The 16,963-nt window shown below is 40.7% G+C and overlaps 1 protein-coding gene across 1 annotated transcript; it reads right to left on the bottom strand.

Moving 5' to 3' along the window:
• Positions 1–950: 950 nt before the first annotated feature.
• On the bottom strand, positions 951–7,298 carry LOC309326886 (vomeronasal type-2 receptor 26-like; the record flags this gene model as incomplete). Its single annotated transcript, XM_081835918.1, has 5 exons — positions 951–1,864; positions 2,729–2,855; positions 4,548–4,775; positions 6,130–6,990; positions 7,290–7,298. 5 exons carry the CDS (start codon positions 7,296–7,298, stop codon positions 951–953), a joined length of 2,139 nt encoding a protein of 712 aa, XP_081692044.1.
• Positions 7,299–16,963: the final 9,665 nt, after the last annotated feature.

Genomic DNA, 16,963 nt, shown 5'->3' with positions numbered 1-16,963 from the left:
AATGCCACCAATGATGAAGTCCCCAGATTGATAGTACTGGTGAAGAATTGGAAGTGGATCTCTAATAGAACATAGAGCAATAGGAACCCTGCACATTATCATTCAAATGTTCTTGCTTCAGAAAGTCTCACTGGAATGCGCACACAAAAATGGATCTGCTCTGTGTAAAGAAATCAGTGACCAGTCTGAGAGAGCCTTGGATCTAGCATGTGCTCTGAAGGGCACAGGGGCTGTTCATTGTGTCCTCCACTTTTAGTTCATTGTGTTTATGTGGCTTCTGAAACACTCCTGAGATGAGGAGAAGCAGCAGCAGTGATTATGATTAATTTGATAATCAGATGGGACGGGAGCTAATGATCAGTTCTGAATTGTAGGTTTTCTATCAGATTTCAAAAGAAAATCATGTTTTCCTTATCATAGCCAAAGTCTCAGCTGCTCTTACTTAGTAGGGAGGAAAAGTTATACTGGTTCTTAGCAGGATTTCCAAGGAAGAAGAGGGTGGACTAAACATCTCCTGTCAACAGTCTTTCAACAGAGATAATAATGTGGTGAAAAATGATAGCCAGGGCATTTTGGTTATCACATTCTGTCTGGGAAAACAGAGAGAACAGGGATGCACCTTTGATTCCCTGGGAAAGCTGTATTGGGCGAACCAGATGGGGGTGAGTGACCCACAGCATAGGAACCTCCACCAGGCCCAAACAGTACATAAAAGTACTGGGGGTCAGCCATAGGTAAAACCTCCCTTTCATTAATTACTTTTGAGACTGTTATAGATTACAACTGAAGTGATTTATTTGCTGGTGGAAATTTAAATCTGGAATGTGAGCTGTGTGCAATATTAAAAGGCTGAAAGCAAAGAAATAAAAACATGCTTTATTGTATTGCAACTGAGAAAGATTAAAAATATGTAAGGGTTGATCTTTGTGTTCTCATTTTGTATTTTTCTGTCAGTTAGGCTGATTCTTTGTTGTTCTAATTAACTGTCCCTTGGTATTCAGTTCAGGCCTCAGTAAAATAATATAGCATTTGGGAAAAAAGATGCACCCCAGTAAGCCCAAACTGGAAGCCAAGATGGAGAAGATCTCCACAGCCACCATGTATTTTCCTTTTGTGCTCAGGTAGGTTGGGACAAAGGACAGCCAAACACTGCAGAAGACCAGCATGCTGAATGTAATGAACTTGGCTTCATTAAAGCTGTCAGGCAACCTCCGAGCAAGAAAAGCCACAATAAAGCTGACAGAAGCCAAGAAGCCCATGTAGCCCAACACAAAGTAAAACATAAGGACTGACCCCTCATTACAGAGCAGAACCATTTCTTTGATCATTGTATTCATGTCTAAATCAGGGAAAGGGGGAGAAGTTGCCAGCCACACAGTACAAATGGTGGCTTGAATAAGAAAGCAGGAAAGGACAATGGTGTTGGACAATGGTTTTCCCACCCATCTCCTCATCTTGGATCCGGGCTTGGTGGCCATGAAAGCCAGAACCACAATGATGGTTTTGGCCAATATGGAAGAAACTGCCACAGAGAAGATCATGCCAAAAGCACTTTGTCGAAGGAGGCATGTCAGTGCTCCAGGCTGGCCAATGAATAGCAAAACACAAAGGAAGGAAAGCAAGAGGGAGATGAGGAGAGTGTAGGTGAGATTCCGGTTGTTGGCCTTGACTATGGGAGTATCCATGTTCTTCAGGAATATTCCAAGAACCAAAGCAGTGAGGAGAGAAAAGGAGAGAGCCAAAGAGGACAAAATTATGCCCAAAGGTTCTCCATAAGACAAGAAAGTTATTTGTTTTGGAAGGCATCCATCCTGGAAATGGTTTGGATATTGGTTCCCAGGACATTCAAAGCAAACATCCATGTCTGAAAAAGACAAGACAGAATTAAATATGTGGATATCCATTCTGCGATGCTTGGCAGAATTTATGTACTGTAGAGCCTTGAATTATGATGCTGAGAACAGTTTTAAAAGAGATATCCTCATATTTAGAGGTAATATTCAGCTTTGATTGCCAAGCAATCCACATCCTGGCCCAATGTTAAGAGGGTAGCAGTCTACAGGTCTGAGGTTTTATTCCGAACATGCACTATCCGGCTAGCTAGTTTGCCAGCTCCTTCCATTCCAAGGGAGTGTGATAGCTTGACCTCTGTTAATGGTGGTACATAGCTGACAACACATGAGACCTTTGTTACCATGCCAACACTGACTAGTCCTCTATTACGAAGCCAGATTCAAGGTCCCTGTACTAATTTGCAGAGCCCTCAACTGAGGTCAAGGTTATTAAAGGAACAGCCCTAACCCTTATTTTCTAGCTTGATGTTTGAGGTAATCTCTAGGTGGTTTGCTTTTCTTGAGGTATTGGGACCAAGTCTTTATTGTTAGTGGACCCACTCCTTTGGAATATTTTTTTCAATAGTGAACCAGAAGGTATCTTCTATAGTAAACTTTAGACATCTGAAAACTCTTTTTTCCTGTCAAGCTTATGGAGACAATTCAGAAAATTATATTTTGTAGGAATTAGTTTGAGATTGGCTTCTTTTTTTAAAAAAACCCTCCTCTGGCGCAATGGGTTAATGCATTTGGCTGTTAACTAAAAGGTGGAGGATTGAGTCATTGTATATATCCCTCCCATGCTATTCAGATTTGTACACCAAATACAAATCTCAGTGGTGAGATCAAACAAGATCCTGATATAGCTTTTGAAGAGTTCACAGTTTAACTCCTACCTTTCTGGTTTGAGATCTTCCCTTCTGGACATGGAAGACAATCGTAGCAGCAAGAAGGCTTCCCTTCCTTCTTGGTCCGACTGTAACCTAAATGACAATTCTCATTGCACACAGAAGGAGGTGGTGTCTGTACATAAATAAAAGAAGATAATAGTTTCATGGAGTGCATCTCCCTGGCACAGCAAAGGTGGTGAAATACACAGTTTAGAAATACAACAATAATATAGGAAAATTCATTTTATGTTTCTGCAGGTCATAATGAATTATCAATGGGAACACTGCCTTTACCAACACAGCTCAAAGAAGACACGGAACACAGTATTTTGAAAGGAAGGTTATATCTATCAAATATAACAGCCCAGAGGACCTGCAAATCGAACTGAACTGGTCAATCAAAATAGAGTCTGGATAGGAAGTTTTCTAAGACAGGGAGAGGGAAGTTGAAATGAGAGACTGAGCACTCACACTTTACATTGTGGGTGCCCTTTGCGAGATCGCACATGGTGCTTCTGTTACCAGGGAACTTACTGGCAACTAGGGAATGGCCTGACTCTCAGTGTTATTCTTTGGAGGTTCACACCCAGCCTCAGTAGTCAAGTTACACTGCTGGAAGGTGGGGCCAGTTTTATAAATAGAGGGTGGAGCCAGCAGCAGCCAGGCAGTTGGCTCAAGAGATTTACCTTCCCTACCCTCCCTTTGTTTAATGTTTCTTGTTTGCAGGTTAACCTTTTTTCATCCTGTTTAGTGGGCACTGCTACAGTCTATTGACTGGTTGTTGTTGACAAACCGGGAAGAAATTTTCCTATATTGACAGGTTTTTTCCTTCCCTGTAGCAATTTGTCACAACTTTGGCAGTTTAAGGCCTTGGGTGGAATCCTTTAGTCTTTTCTTCCCTATAATGGGGGGCGGGCGTGAAGTGGTGACTCACCCCCTCTGTGGCGGTGATTCCAGGGTCCCTTCTTTAAAGGGGTTATATAAAAGGTGTCACTGGCCATACACTGAAAGGTTGTCAATGAACTACCCTGCGTGTGGGGATATGGCATGGGCTGCCTGCGTGCACATACGTCTCGCAGTGCACCCCCATATCCCATTTACCCTAACGAGCCCCAGTTCCCCCTGCTGCGGGGCTGGGAGGGATACACGCACAATACTTAAGCCAAGGTCTTCCTACATTTGAGAGTTTAATAAAGTTGTGGCCAAATTTTAATTCCATAACAGGTTAACAGAGTCTTTATTCCTTCCTGGAGATCCCTGGGGGCTGGAGCTGTTGCTGCCAGGTCGCCCAATGACTTTCTGTGATTTCAATTTATTTTTATTTTGTATATTGCATTAATATTTGTTTTCAGTGGTGACCTTTGCTTGGTCAGGTTCTAAACATATTAGTTTGCATGTTGCGTTCCTGTGAGCATTCTCTTATGTAATAGCATTGTCTTCAAGTAATATTTCTTGAACTTTTTCCAGAACACTGGGGGTCCTCCAATTATAGGCATGCTCTGTGTCTGCTAATTTTTAAGGATTACTCTTTGAAGGATATTACAAACACAGTATTGATTCCATCATTATTTGACTTAATTATTCTGATTCAATATGCATTTCAGTGCATAAGTTCATGTTCCCAGAGGTTTTCAGCTGTGTGTTCATCTCCCAAGGTTCACTGCCATGTTTGCAATAACTGCTTTGGAGAGTTATTTAGGTTGGTGAAATGGCTCCAGATAAGTGCAATGGCAATGGATCTTCTAACCATGTCTAGCCAAGACCTGAGGGGACATCAGATTTAACACTGAGCAAAGGACGGAAGATATTATAAAATGGAATTTACCTGGTTGAAGTTGCTGGGCCATACGATGGCCTCATTATGAATTCTGAGCCCCTTTTCTTGAGGAACCTGTGGGTCCATTTTTCCAACTTTGACTCTAAGAAAGGACTCATTTGGGAATGTGACCCAGTTGATAATATCAAAGCCAGCTACTAATGCTCCCTTTCGGTCAAAGGAAATCTCTTCTCCGGCACTATTGTTGAAGGAGATACTTCTCAGAAAGTGTTGGAGCTAAATTGCGGGTGGGGAACCATAATGAAGATCTACAAAAGGATTCCTTATTAGATAATTGAGATTACAGTTGACCTCTGAGACCTTTGGTTTATAATTTATTTAAACTATATCAACTGACCAACTGGGCTAACCTAAATGGCAATTCTCATTAAACACACAAAGAGATGGCATCTGTACATAAATAAAATTTTTACATAAATAAAAGAAGATAATAGTTTCATGCCTTGCATTGGTCTTGTCCCAATTAAGTTTCAGTCTGCCAACTCGCTTCGAATCCACTGCCATCATCAAATACAGAGGTGTTTGTTAACATATGTTCTCTCCAGGCCACTTTACCCTAGGCTACTTCTCCTAAAGCATACCTATGGGCCCAAAACTAATTTCCAATGTGATGTGCACTGTGGGGCAGGTACTGATGTGTCTTTTGATTTATCTGCTGGTTTGTGATGTTGGATAGTGTTTCAGCTCCGTGAAGAGGTGTTAGGAACGTGGCCCCCCAGAGTGTCGGGGATGAGTTAGACTCAAAGATTGACCTAGGGACCAACTCTGTAGATGAGAACTGCCTGTGAGAATCAAAAAAGGGCAGTTTGACCCCCCTTTTTAGAGAAGACTCTATTAGCTATCAAGGAGAGGAAGAATTGGAAGGCAGCCAAAGCGTTGCTAGGCAATCAGCAGATAAGCAGTGGTCTGAGTCTGGGTTCAGTGAGAGTGAGGAGGAGGAGGGAGGTCAACCTCTCAGGCCTTGATCCAGGTGTTTGGATAAAATCAGAAGGCAACAGAAGAGCAAAAGGGGAAAGGCAGTAGTCTGGTGTCCTTCCTGTTGTGGGACACTGAGAAAGGCAGTGGAGAGAAATGAAGGAAGAAGTGATACATACAGGAGGAACTAGAAAACTGTTTAAGTAGATTTGGACAAACTGGAATGTACAAAAATTAAAGGAGTCATTCTGGGGCATTCACAGTGAGACAAACCTTTAGTTCCTAGCATATATGATGACTGCCCTCAGTAGTAATAAATGTGCTCAGCCTCAGAGGATACAATCTAGGGAATGCAAAACTTTGTCAATTTTAATACTGGGGGTTCAAATTCTGAAATCAACTAGGGTCAGTAGCAAAACTTCCAAAAAAGGGGTGTAAGGGTTGCATGTGAAAAATTACCTGCTGAATTCATAACAACCTAATCAGACAAAGTGGCAATGAGAATAGGAATCACACTTCAGAATAAATACAATATTCCATCCATTAAGTTGGATGCAATTAAATTTTCTCAGTAACAAAAGAACTGCAAAACTAGGGGCCACTTTTAGCAGAGTGCTAGAATATGACATTTGCTTTAATGGGATCAGAATTTTACCGGCCATATTTGTTGCTTCAGACAGTCCAATTTCATTCCATTTGCCATTGCTCTAATTTTGAACGTGGAGCATTGCATGGCATGCAAAGCATGTGCCACAGTATATAGAGCATTGTAGACACTGTAGCTTTGGGCAGTCATGCTCATTTCAAAAACAGAACCAGGGAGGCTGTCAACCTTCTCCTCCCCAGTGCATGATTCCTCATGTTCCTTATCTAAAGAAGCACTGGAGAAAGAACAGATGAATGCTTGTTCCCAAAAAAGCTGGAGAAAGCTGTCTTCTCTTTCGGAGGCAGGGTTTCTCATCTGAACAAATTTCTGGAATCCTGCAGGTTCCTTTGAGGAAACTGCCAAGGAGAGAGCACCATGGAGGAAATCAATTTCCCAGCCCCTCTGAATGGGGAATGAGGTGAATTCCATCTGGGCAGTCATTATCCAGACTCTTGATGTGGCATGCATTGGTATATCATCCGTTTCTGCAACCTTTGGCATCGTTCTCATTATCAAAATGGTATGAATCTCACCGTGAACAACCACAACATTGGCAGTGCTTCCCATAACAACACGTATTGTCTCAGAACCATCAGCCACCATTTCACTGAGCTCTCCAGAAAACTTCAGTTTAGGAAATCTTCCTATAAAATCAAAGCAGATACCCCTCTGGGCAAACAGGGGAAGGACATTTTGTACAAATCGCTCTCCAGCATCATCATTCTGAGAAACCACCCCAATCCACAACCAGCTGAAATGCAGGAGAAGTTGGAGTATCCCATTGTACTGATGAGTCCCATCTGGGAACATCCAGTGGGAGAAAAGAGTTTGTACATTGTTTCCAATCATGGGAGAAGAGCCGTAGATGAGCTAAAAGTAAGGACAGCAAATGGTGAGATAAAATGCAAAAAAGAAAAAAGAAAAAAAAAAGTGGTAACAAATTGTGCTATGACCTATCACCACTTCAGGCAGTATCAAAAACTGCTCCAGGCAATATCAAAAATCTCCATTTTCTTGAGGCCACAATTGTTTTGTCCTTGAGGTCTATGGCACACCTCCAATTTTTAAGTACACAACTGTTTAAGTACCAACATTCAAGCTGAAAGGATGTCATCAAAGACGAGTGTACACATTCTCATCTCTGCCCATTCTCCATGCACACATCTTACCTGGGGCATCTTGTACAAATGAAGGATGGTGGCCATCTGGAGACATGAATCTGAGTTTGATCCCCCAAGGACAGCTATGGGAGTGTCCTCAACATCACACTTGTAATTAGGGATGAATCTTCCTTTCCTGGAGAGAACTGCTAGTGAGGCTTGATAGATCCATCTGGCAATGAAATGGCTATTATAGATGTGGAACCCCAGTGTGATATTGGGAAGGATATGTGGGTTTTCATTGATCTCCCTCACAGCAAATGCCAAGGCCAGAATATGCTGGTAGAGTTGTGTCATTGGCCTGTAAGGAGAGGAACATATTGTATAACATGATTAGAAAAATAGATTATATGCCCACAGTCCAAGGAAGTTTTTTCAGATAGGTAGGCATGTAGGTAGGGATGTGACTCCCTGTAGAGTCATCTCTTGGCATGGCTTTGAATGCTGTCAAATTACAACCTTTATGAGCAGAGGCTTGCAAAACACTCACCTTTCCCCTTGCTATTGTTTTCTGAAAATCTCAGAAAGTAAAAGGGTTTATATTATGTACATGTCAACATTCACACAAAACTTGCATGAATGAATGAATGAATGAATGAGGAGTCAAACTCCATTGAATGAATATGGATTTAATCCATTGAAATATGTAGCATGCATGAGAGAAATCTCAAACACCGAAGGTTTTTTGTTACTGTTTTATGACTCTATTATGACTATTATACTCTAATTGTTTGGAAATGAGAAAACAAATCTATCAGTGCAATGTCATATTGGTCTGTGGACCATGGGGGATATACCACAACAGAATATGACCTAGGGCCATATCTCATGTAGGAATGTACTGTTTGTTTGCAGAGAGTAAGCAGCTATAACCATACTGCAACTGATGATAATGATGGTGATAATAGTAGTCTGCTTAAATGAGTTGACAGTGCCTGATCACCCAATCATACAAGTACTGTCCAAAACGTATAAGAAGATCACTTTCAAATATGAGTGATTAACCATTTGTGGCAGGTCTGAGAAAAGCCAAATATGGATTTTCTATATCCAAAGTATTCCATGGGAAATAGCCTGAGAACCTAAATGCAATGAAAGTGAACAATCCTGTTTATACTCTCTTGTAATCTTATAATGGATAAATGCTAGTTTTAGACCTGCCTTATATATTGAAATTATGAACCTAAGCTTGGCAGATCTTGCACAAAGCCCATCATAAACATCTGAAGCACAGAGAAGGAGAAGTCGGAATCATCACCATCTTCTTAAATTACCACATATCAAATGCACACATATACTCATGAAGGATTTAAAAAAACATTTAAAATATCTATGTATATATAAAATTTTAAAAATCCACAATTCCTTACAATATGTCATCAAATAATTCAGGAGAGGGAGGTTTGTGGAAGGTTAATATACTTGAAGCGATATAGATTTGAGACATAATGCCACCAATGATGAAGTCCCCAGATTGATAGTATTGGTGAAGAATTGGAAGTGGATCTCTAATAGAACATAGAGCAATAGGAACCCTGCACATTATCATTCAAATGTTTTTGCTTCAGAAAGTCTCACTGGAATGCGCACAAAAAATGGATCTGCTCTGTGTAAAGAAATCAGTGACCAGTCTGAGAGAGCCTTGGATCTAGCATGTGCTCTGAAGGGCACAGGGGCTGTTCATTGTGTCCTCCACTTTTAGTTTATCGTGTTTATGTGGCTTCTGAAACACCCCTGGGATGAAGAGAAGCAGCAGCAGTGATTATGATTAATTTGATAATCAGATGGGATGGGAGATAATGATCAGTTCTGAATTGTAGGTTTTCTATCAGATTTCAAAAGAAAATCATGTTTTCCTTATCATAGCCAAAGTCTCAGCTGGTCTTACTTTGTAGGGAGGAAAAGTTATACTGGGAAGAAGAGGGTGGACTAAACATCTACTGTCAACAGTCTTTCAACAGACATAATGATGTGGTGAAAAATGATAGCCAGGCCAACTTGGTTATCACATTCTGTTTGGGAAAACAGAGAGAACAGGGATGCAACTTTGATTCCCTAAGAAAGCAGCTTTCCATGAAGGTAGAACAAGGTGTACTGGGGAACCAGATAAGGGTGGGTGACCCGGAGCAGAGGAACTTTCATCACGCCCAAACAGTACATAATAGTACTGGCGGTCAGCCATAGGTAAAACCCTCCTTTCTTTAAATACTTTTGAGACTGTTATAGATTACAAATGAAGTGATTTATTTGCTGGTTGAAATTCAAATCTGGAATGTGAGCTGTCTGCAATATTAAAAGGCTGAAAGCAAAATAAAATAAAATATGTTTTTATTGCAACTGAGAAAGATTCAAAACATGTAAGGTGTGATGGGACAGTTAGAAATTTTCATTTTATTTTTAACTTGCTATCCTTTTGAAGCAAGTGCTGACTGCAAAGTGAAGCTATGTTTTATTCTGTGGCACGGGTGGGGGGGGGCGAGGAATGAAGTCTGACATGGTGACGGGAGATTGGAGAATCAAGCTTAAGGTAGAGATTGTAAGATCTTAAGGTGGAGAGTGAGCTGTTAGTAAGACCAAGAACAGTCAGTATTGTAAAAACACTGTTGGACACCCCATTGACTGTTGGCATCTTGCATCAATTACTGGATCAGCAACTAAAAGAGATCAGAGCTGAGATGGATAAGACGGTGAATGAAAATGGACCAGAGAATGATGAGGTTAAAGAAGACACAGAACATTTGGAGAATTGATAAAGCACTGCCAGAACAGCAGAGTGGAATGGTAAAGCTGGAGGCAGTAAACAATGAAATGGAGAGAATCTTCACACAGGTGACTGGAGGAGTGAAACAGGCAAGTGGTGTAGTCATGATGTTGGAGAAGTGGAATGAAACCATGGACAGGGAGATTAAAAAGCATTCTAGAGCTGAGAGAGAAAGGATTTGGAGTGAAATTTGGAGTGAAATTAGATGCAAAAGCTATTGAGCTTCTGGCAATTTCCCTGGAGAAAGAATGGAAGAAGAAGAAATGGAAGGAACTTCTTTTTTTTCTAAATTAGGATGAAAAATCATGGCAGACAGGAAATGGGATCAGAATATACAGAAATGGGTGTGGATGAATGAATTAATGAATATACAACAATTAAATAAATATGGATTGCTGTTTTAAGATATGACCACATTAAGTACACTCATGTGTGAATACAGTTGAAGGATTTATTGTTTATCAACATGGGGAAAGTGTTGTTGAAGCTTTTGGATCAAAGGTTGTTTTTTTGACTAGCTTTTTACACAAAATATCTGAAAACCTTTGTCATTTCATATATTGATTCCTCATTACAGAGCAGAACAATTTCTTTGTTCATTGCATGCATGCATATCTAAATCAGGGAATGGGGGAGGGGTTGCCAGCCACACAGTACAAATGGTTGCTTGAATAAGAAAGTAGGAAAGAACAATGGAGTTGAACAATGGTTTCCCCACCCATCTCCTCATCTTGGAGCCTGGTTTGGTGGCCATGAAAGCCAGAACCACAATAGTGGTTTTGGTCAATATGCAAGAAACTGCCACAGAGAAGATCATGCCAAAAGCAGTTTGTCGAAGGAGGCATGACAGTGCTTCAGGCGGGCCAATGAGAGGATGTAGAGAATTAGAAATCATTTGCTGAACAGTGAAAAGGAATCTTAGCTCATTTGCATAAAACCTGGACATAAAAATACATCAATCTCATATGAAGGTGGGGAAGTTACTGAGAGAGATTATACTGGAATACTATTTTTTTTATTTTATTTCACCTTGGATAAATGTTCCTAAACTTACATTAAACATTTTAAGTTGATAATTGTACCACTGAATGGCACCGAAACTAAACGGAATTGTATAAAATGCTAAAGTAGTGTTTCAAAATCCCAAATAAAGTACATTCCTTACTCTTAAGGTTAAGGGTGGAAGATGGATGGCGGCTAACAGATTGAGGTAGAATCCTGACAAGGCAGAAGTACTGTTTTGGGGGTACAGGGGGTGGGTGTGAGGGTCTCCCTGTCCTGAATGGGGCAACTGTGCCCCTGAAGGAGCAGATGAGCAGCCTGGGAGACATTTTGGACTCACAGCTGTCCATGGAGGTGCACGTCAATTCTGTGTCTAGGGCAGCTGTCTACCAGTCCATCTGGTACGCTGGCTGAGACCCTCCCTGCCCGCAGACTGTCTCGCCAGAGTGGTGCATGCTCTGGTTATCTCCTGCTTGGACTACTGCAATGAGCTCTATGAGGGGCTACCTTTGAAGGTGACTTGGAAATGACAACTAATCCAGAATGCGGTAGCCAGACTGGTGACTGGGAGTGGCCGCCGAGACCATTTAACACCGGTCCTGGAAGACTCCCAGTGCGTTTCTCAGCACAAAGTGTTGGTGCTGACCTTTAAAGCCCTAAACAGACTCAGCCCAGTATACCTGAAGGAGCGTCTCCACCCCCATCGTGCAGCACGGACACTGAGGACCTGCGCCGAGGGTCTTTTGGGGTTCCCTCATTGCAAGAAGTGAGGTTACAGGGAACCAGCCAAAGGACCTTCTCGGTAGTGGCACCCGCCTCGTGGAACGCCCTCCCCTCAGATGTCAAGGAAATAAACAACAATCCGACTTTTAGAAGACATCTGAAGGAAGCCCTGTTTAGAGAGTTTTTTTTAATGTTTGGAGTTTTATTCTTTATTTAATGGTTTGTTGAAAGTTGCCCAGAGTGGCTGGGGAAGCCCAGCCAGATGGGCAGGGTAGAAATAATAAATTATTATTATTACTTATTGGGATCAAGTTTACTAGAAGTAAATAATATTGCTGGCTACAATATTCCAAGGGACACTTTGATGCATTTTTTTTCCTGCCTTCATGGGATCATCAGAGCTGACTTCATGGAAGCATGGCTCGTTCACTTAACAGCAGCTCACATGGCTTTTTGTAATCCGTCGTTACATATTTTTAGGCATGAGAAAAAGATGTTTCTCTGTAACCAGGGATTTGACTGATGTTTATTTTATACTTTGTGTTCTCAATTTGTATTTTTCTGTTGTGCATTTTTCTGTAAACGTTGGCTGAAGGGTGGAATAAAAATTAAATAAAGAGCTGTAATAATAAAATGAAATTTTTAATGGGATCATCCTAAGTGAGTACATGGAAATCAAGGCCCATTCTCTAACAGAAGCTTTCTGTGATCTTGGAGGGTATGTCACTCATTACTAATAAAATATATTTGAATGCAATGGGCTTCAGTTAGGTCAGCTAGGCTGATTCTTTGTTGTTCTAATTAACTGTTCCTTGGTATTCAGTTCAGGCCTCAGTAAAATGATATAGCATTTGGGAAAAAAGATGCACCCCAGTAAGCCCAAACTGGAAGCCAAGATGGAGAAGATCTCCACAGCCACCATGTATTTTCCTTTTGTGCTCAGGTAGGTTGGGACAAAGGACAGCCAAACACTGCAGAAGACCAGCATGCTGAATGTAATGAACTTGGCTTCATTAAAGCTGTCAGGCAACCTCCGAGCAAGAAAAGCCACCATAAAGCTGACAGAAGCCAAGAAGCCCATGTAGCCCAACACAAAGTAAAACATAAGGACTGACCCCTCATTACAGAGCAGAACCATTTCTTTGATCATTGTATTCATGTCTAAATCAGGGAAAGGGGGAAAAGTTGCCAGCCACACAGTACAAATGGTGGCTTGAATAAGAAAGCAGGAAAGGACAATGGTGTTGGACAATGGTTTTCCCACCCATCTCCTCATCTTGGATCCTGGCTTGGTGGCCATAAAAGCCAGAACCACAATGATGGTTTTGGCCAATATGCAAGAAACTGCCACAGAGAAGATCATGCCAAAAGCACTTTGTCGAAGGAGGCATGTCAGTGCTCCAGGCTGGCCAATGAATAGCAAAACACAAAGGAAGGAAAGCAAGAGGGAGATGAGGAGAGTGTAGGTGAGGTTCCGGTTGTTGGCCTTGACTATGGGAGTATCCATGTACTTCAGGAATATTCCAAGAATCAAAGCAGTGAGGAGAGAAAAGGAGAGAGCCAAAGAGGACAAAATTATGCCCAAATGTTCTCCATAAGACAAGAAAGTTATTCGTTTTGAAAGGCATCCATCCTGGGCATTGTTTGGATACTGGTCCCCAGGGCATTCACAACAATCATCCATGTCTGAAAAAGAAAAGAAAGAGTTATCTACCATGAAATCCATTCTGCAATGCTTGGTGGAAATTATGTATTTTAGAGCCTTGAATTAGGATGCGTAGAACAGTTGTAAAAAACACATCCTTATATTTAGAGGTAATATTCAGCTTTGATTGCCAAGCAATCTACATCCTGGGATACAGTCTACAGGTCTGAAGTTTTATTCCTAACATCCACTATCTGGCTAGCTGGTTTGCCAGCTCCTTCCATTCCTAGGCAGTGTGATAGCTTGAATCCTTTTGATGGTGGTATATAGCTGACAACACATGAGACCTTTGTTAGCATGCCAACACTGGCTACTCCTCTATTACCAAGCCAGATTCAAGGTCCCTGTGCTAATTTACAACCACTCAACTCAGGTCAAGATTATTAAAAGAACAGCCTGAACCCTTCTATTCCAGCTTAATGATTGAGGTAATCCACAAGAGAATTGCTTTTCTTAAGGTTTTGGCACCACATCTTTATTGTTATAGGACCCAGTCTTTTGGAACTTGCTTTCAATAGTGAATCAGAAGGCATCTTGTATAGTAAACTTTAGATATCTAAAAACTTTTTTTTTCCTGTCAAGCATATGGAGAAAATTAAGAAAATATATTCTTTAGGAATTAGTTGGTGATCTGCCCTTTTGTTGCTTTGTAAACCCTCCTCTGGGTTAATGTATTTGGCTGTTAACTAAAAGACTGGAAATTTGTGCCATTGTATATATACTTGCATGTTTTTTGTGTCTACATGTGCATGTCTGTCTGCCTCTGTGAATTTTTGTTGTTTTTGTAAACTACTTTGATATTTGTAATGAAATTTGCGCTATGCAAGTGGTTTTTATGAATGAACACATAAATAATATGCCTGGCTCTTATAAAACTCCTACCCAATCCCATCTCTCCCATGTTATACAGATTTGTACACCAAATACAAATCTCAGTGGTGGGATCAAGCAAGATCCTGATATAGCTTTTGAAGAGTTCACAGTTTAACTCCTACCTTTCTGGTTTGAGATCTTCCCTTCTGGACATGGAAGACAATCATAGCAGCAAGAAGGCTTCCCTTCCTTCTTGGTCCGACTGTAACCTAAATGACAATTCTCATTGCACACAGAAGGAGGTGGTGTCTGTACATAAATAAAAGAGATAATAGTTTCATAGAGTGCATCTCTCGGGCACAGGAAAGGTGGTGAAATACACAGTTTAGAAATACGACAATAATATAGGAAAATGCTCCCCCCCTCCCAGAGAGCACCTTTTATGGAGAGAGAATTAGAGAGAAACCTCCTAGAATGTAATGTTAATGTTTTGTCAAAAAAGATGCTATTAGAATGGGAAACAAAAGATGAACAAGTGAAATCTTCAATGATACATTGGGCAATGGATATTGGTCATAATGAGGTAAAAGGTAAAGGACCCCCGGACGGTTAAGTCCAGTCAAAGGCGACTATGGGGTTGTGGCGCTAATCTCATTTTCAGGCCAAGGAAGCCGGCGTTTGTCCCCATACAGCTTTCCAGGTCGTGTGGGCAGCATGACTAAACTGGGAGCGATTGTGAATAATGATATAAAGTTTGCAGCTTTTTATAATTAGAGGGGAAATCATATTAAAATGATGTATAGATGGTACTTAACACTCAATTTGTTTGCCAAAATGTACAAATCTGAATTTAGTATCTGATGGAAATGTAAAGAACAAGAAGATACGTTTTTCCATATGTGGTGGACTTGTAATAAGGCAAAAGCCTACAGGGAAATGATATACAGTGGTACCTCTGAATATGCACACCTCTGGTTGCGTATCCTTCGGGTTACGCACGTGGCAGACCCGAAAATATTTTTCTGGGCTTTGCCATGCGTGCATGCGCAGAAGCACTCAACATGCCATGCAAAAGCACTCTACGTGCAGCACACATGCGCAGAACAGGCACCTCTGGTTGCAAATTCCTTGGGATCCGACCAGAGCTCCAGCACAGATCCCATGCGCAACCGGAGGTGCCATTGTATAATGAGTTGGAAAAAAAAGGTTTAAGTTAACCTTTATTAAGATACCAGAGACATTTATTTGGGGAATAATGGGATTAAAGTTACCTAATGTATTGATGTATGCGACCACTGCTGCCAGAATGTTATATGCCCAAAGATGGAAAGAAGGAAATGTCCCAATAAAAGAAGAAGGGTTACGGAAACTAATGGACTATGCAGAAATGGCAAAACTCACGGGAAGAATAAGAAATCGGGAAGATCAAGATTTTAAGACACAATGAAATTCATTTATAGTATATTTACAAAGTTATTGTAAACAAATTAAGACAGTAGCAGGTAAATGTAAACAATGTGCAATGAAAACAACAACAACAACAGCAGCAGCAGTAGCAGCGACAACATATAAATAACACACATGGTAAGTAACAAATTTGTATAATTTGGACATGAAGTAACTAAAATATCTTAGAACACTGTCAGGTGTTGATTGTTCTAATTCTCTGTGTTTCATACAATCTTTTAATATTTCTTGCTTCCAGTGTTAACTCCCCCCGCCCATATGTTTCAGCTTTAATATTTGTTTTCGATGGTGACCTTTGACTGGTCAGGTTCTAAACCTATTAGTTTACATGCTAGGTTCCTGTGAGCATTATCTTACAATAGAGACTAAAATCATGAAGCAATATTTCTTGAACTTTTTCCAGAACACTGGAGGTCCTCCAGTTATAGGCATCCTCTATGCCTGCTTTTTTTAAAGATTACTTTTTAAAATTATGATTCAGTCAGTATTTGGCTTAATTATTTTGATTCAAGTATGCATTTCAGTGCATAAATTCATGTTCCCAGAGGTTTTCAGCTGTTTCTTCATCTCCCAATGTTCCCTGCCATTTTTGCAATAACTGCTTTGGGGGGTTATTTAGGTTGGTGAAATGGCTCCAGATAAGTGCAATGGCAATGGGTCTTCTAACCAAGTCTATATGGATGTTCTACTAAATATAGACAAGACCTGAGGAGACATCATTTTTAACATTGAAGAAAGGATGGAAGATACTATAAAACGGGATATACCTGGTTGAAGCTGCTGGGCCATATAATGGCATCATCATGAATTCTGAGCCCCTTTTCGTGGTGAATCTGTGGGTCCACTTTTCCAACTTTGACTCTAAGAAAGGACTCATTTGGGAATGTGACCCAGTTGATAATATCAAAGCCAGCTAATAATGCTCCCTTTTGGTCAAAGGAAATTTCTTCTCCGGCACTATTGTTGAAGGAGACACTTCTCAGAAAGTGTTGGAGCTAAATTGCGGATGGGGAACCATAATGAAGATCTACAAAAGGATTCCTTATTGAGATCATAGTTCACCTCTGAGACCTTTGATTCATAATTTATTTAAACTATATCAGCTGACCAATTGGTTCAACCTAAGTACCTATGTGCCAAAACCTGATGTCCAATGTGATGTGCACTGTGGGACGGGTACTGTTGTGTCTTTTGATTTATCTTCTGGTTTGT

The sequence above is a fragment of the Podarcis erhardii genome, assembly GCF_964252035.2.
Source record: "Podarcis erhardii genome assembly, chromosome: 13".
NCBI lineage: Eukaryota > Metazoa > Chordata > Lepidosauria > Squamata > Lacertidae > Podarcis > Podarcis erhardii.
This window is presented reverse-complemented; position numbering and strand designations above follow the sequence as displayed.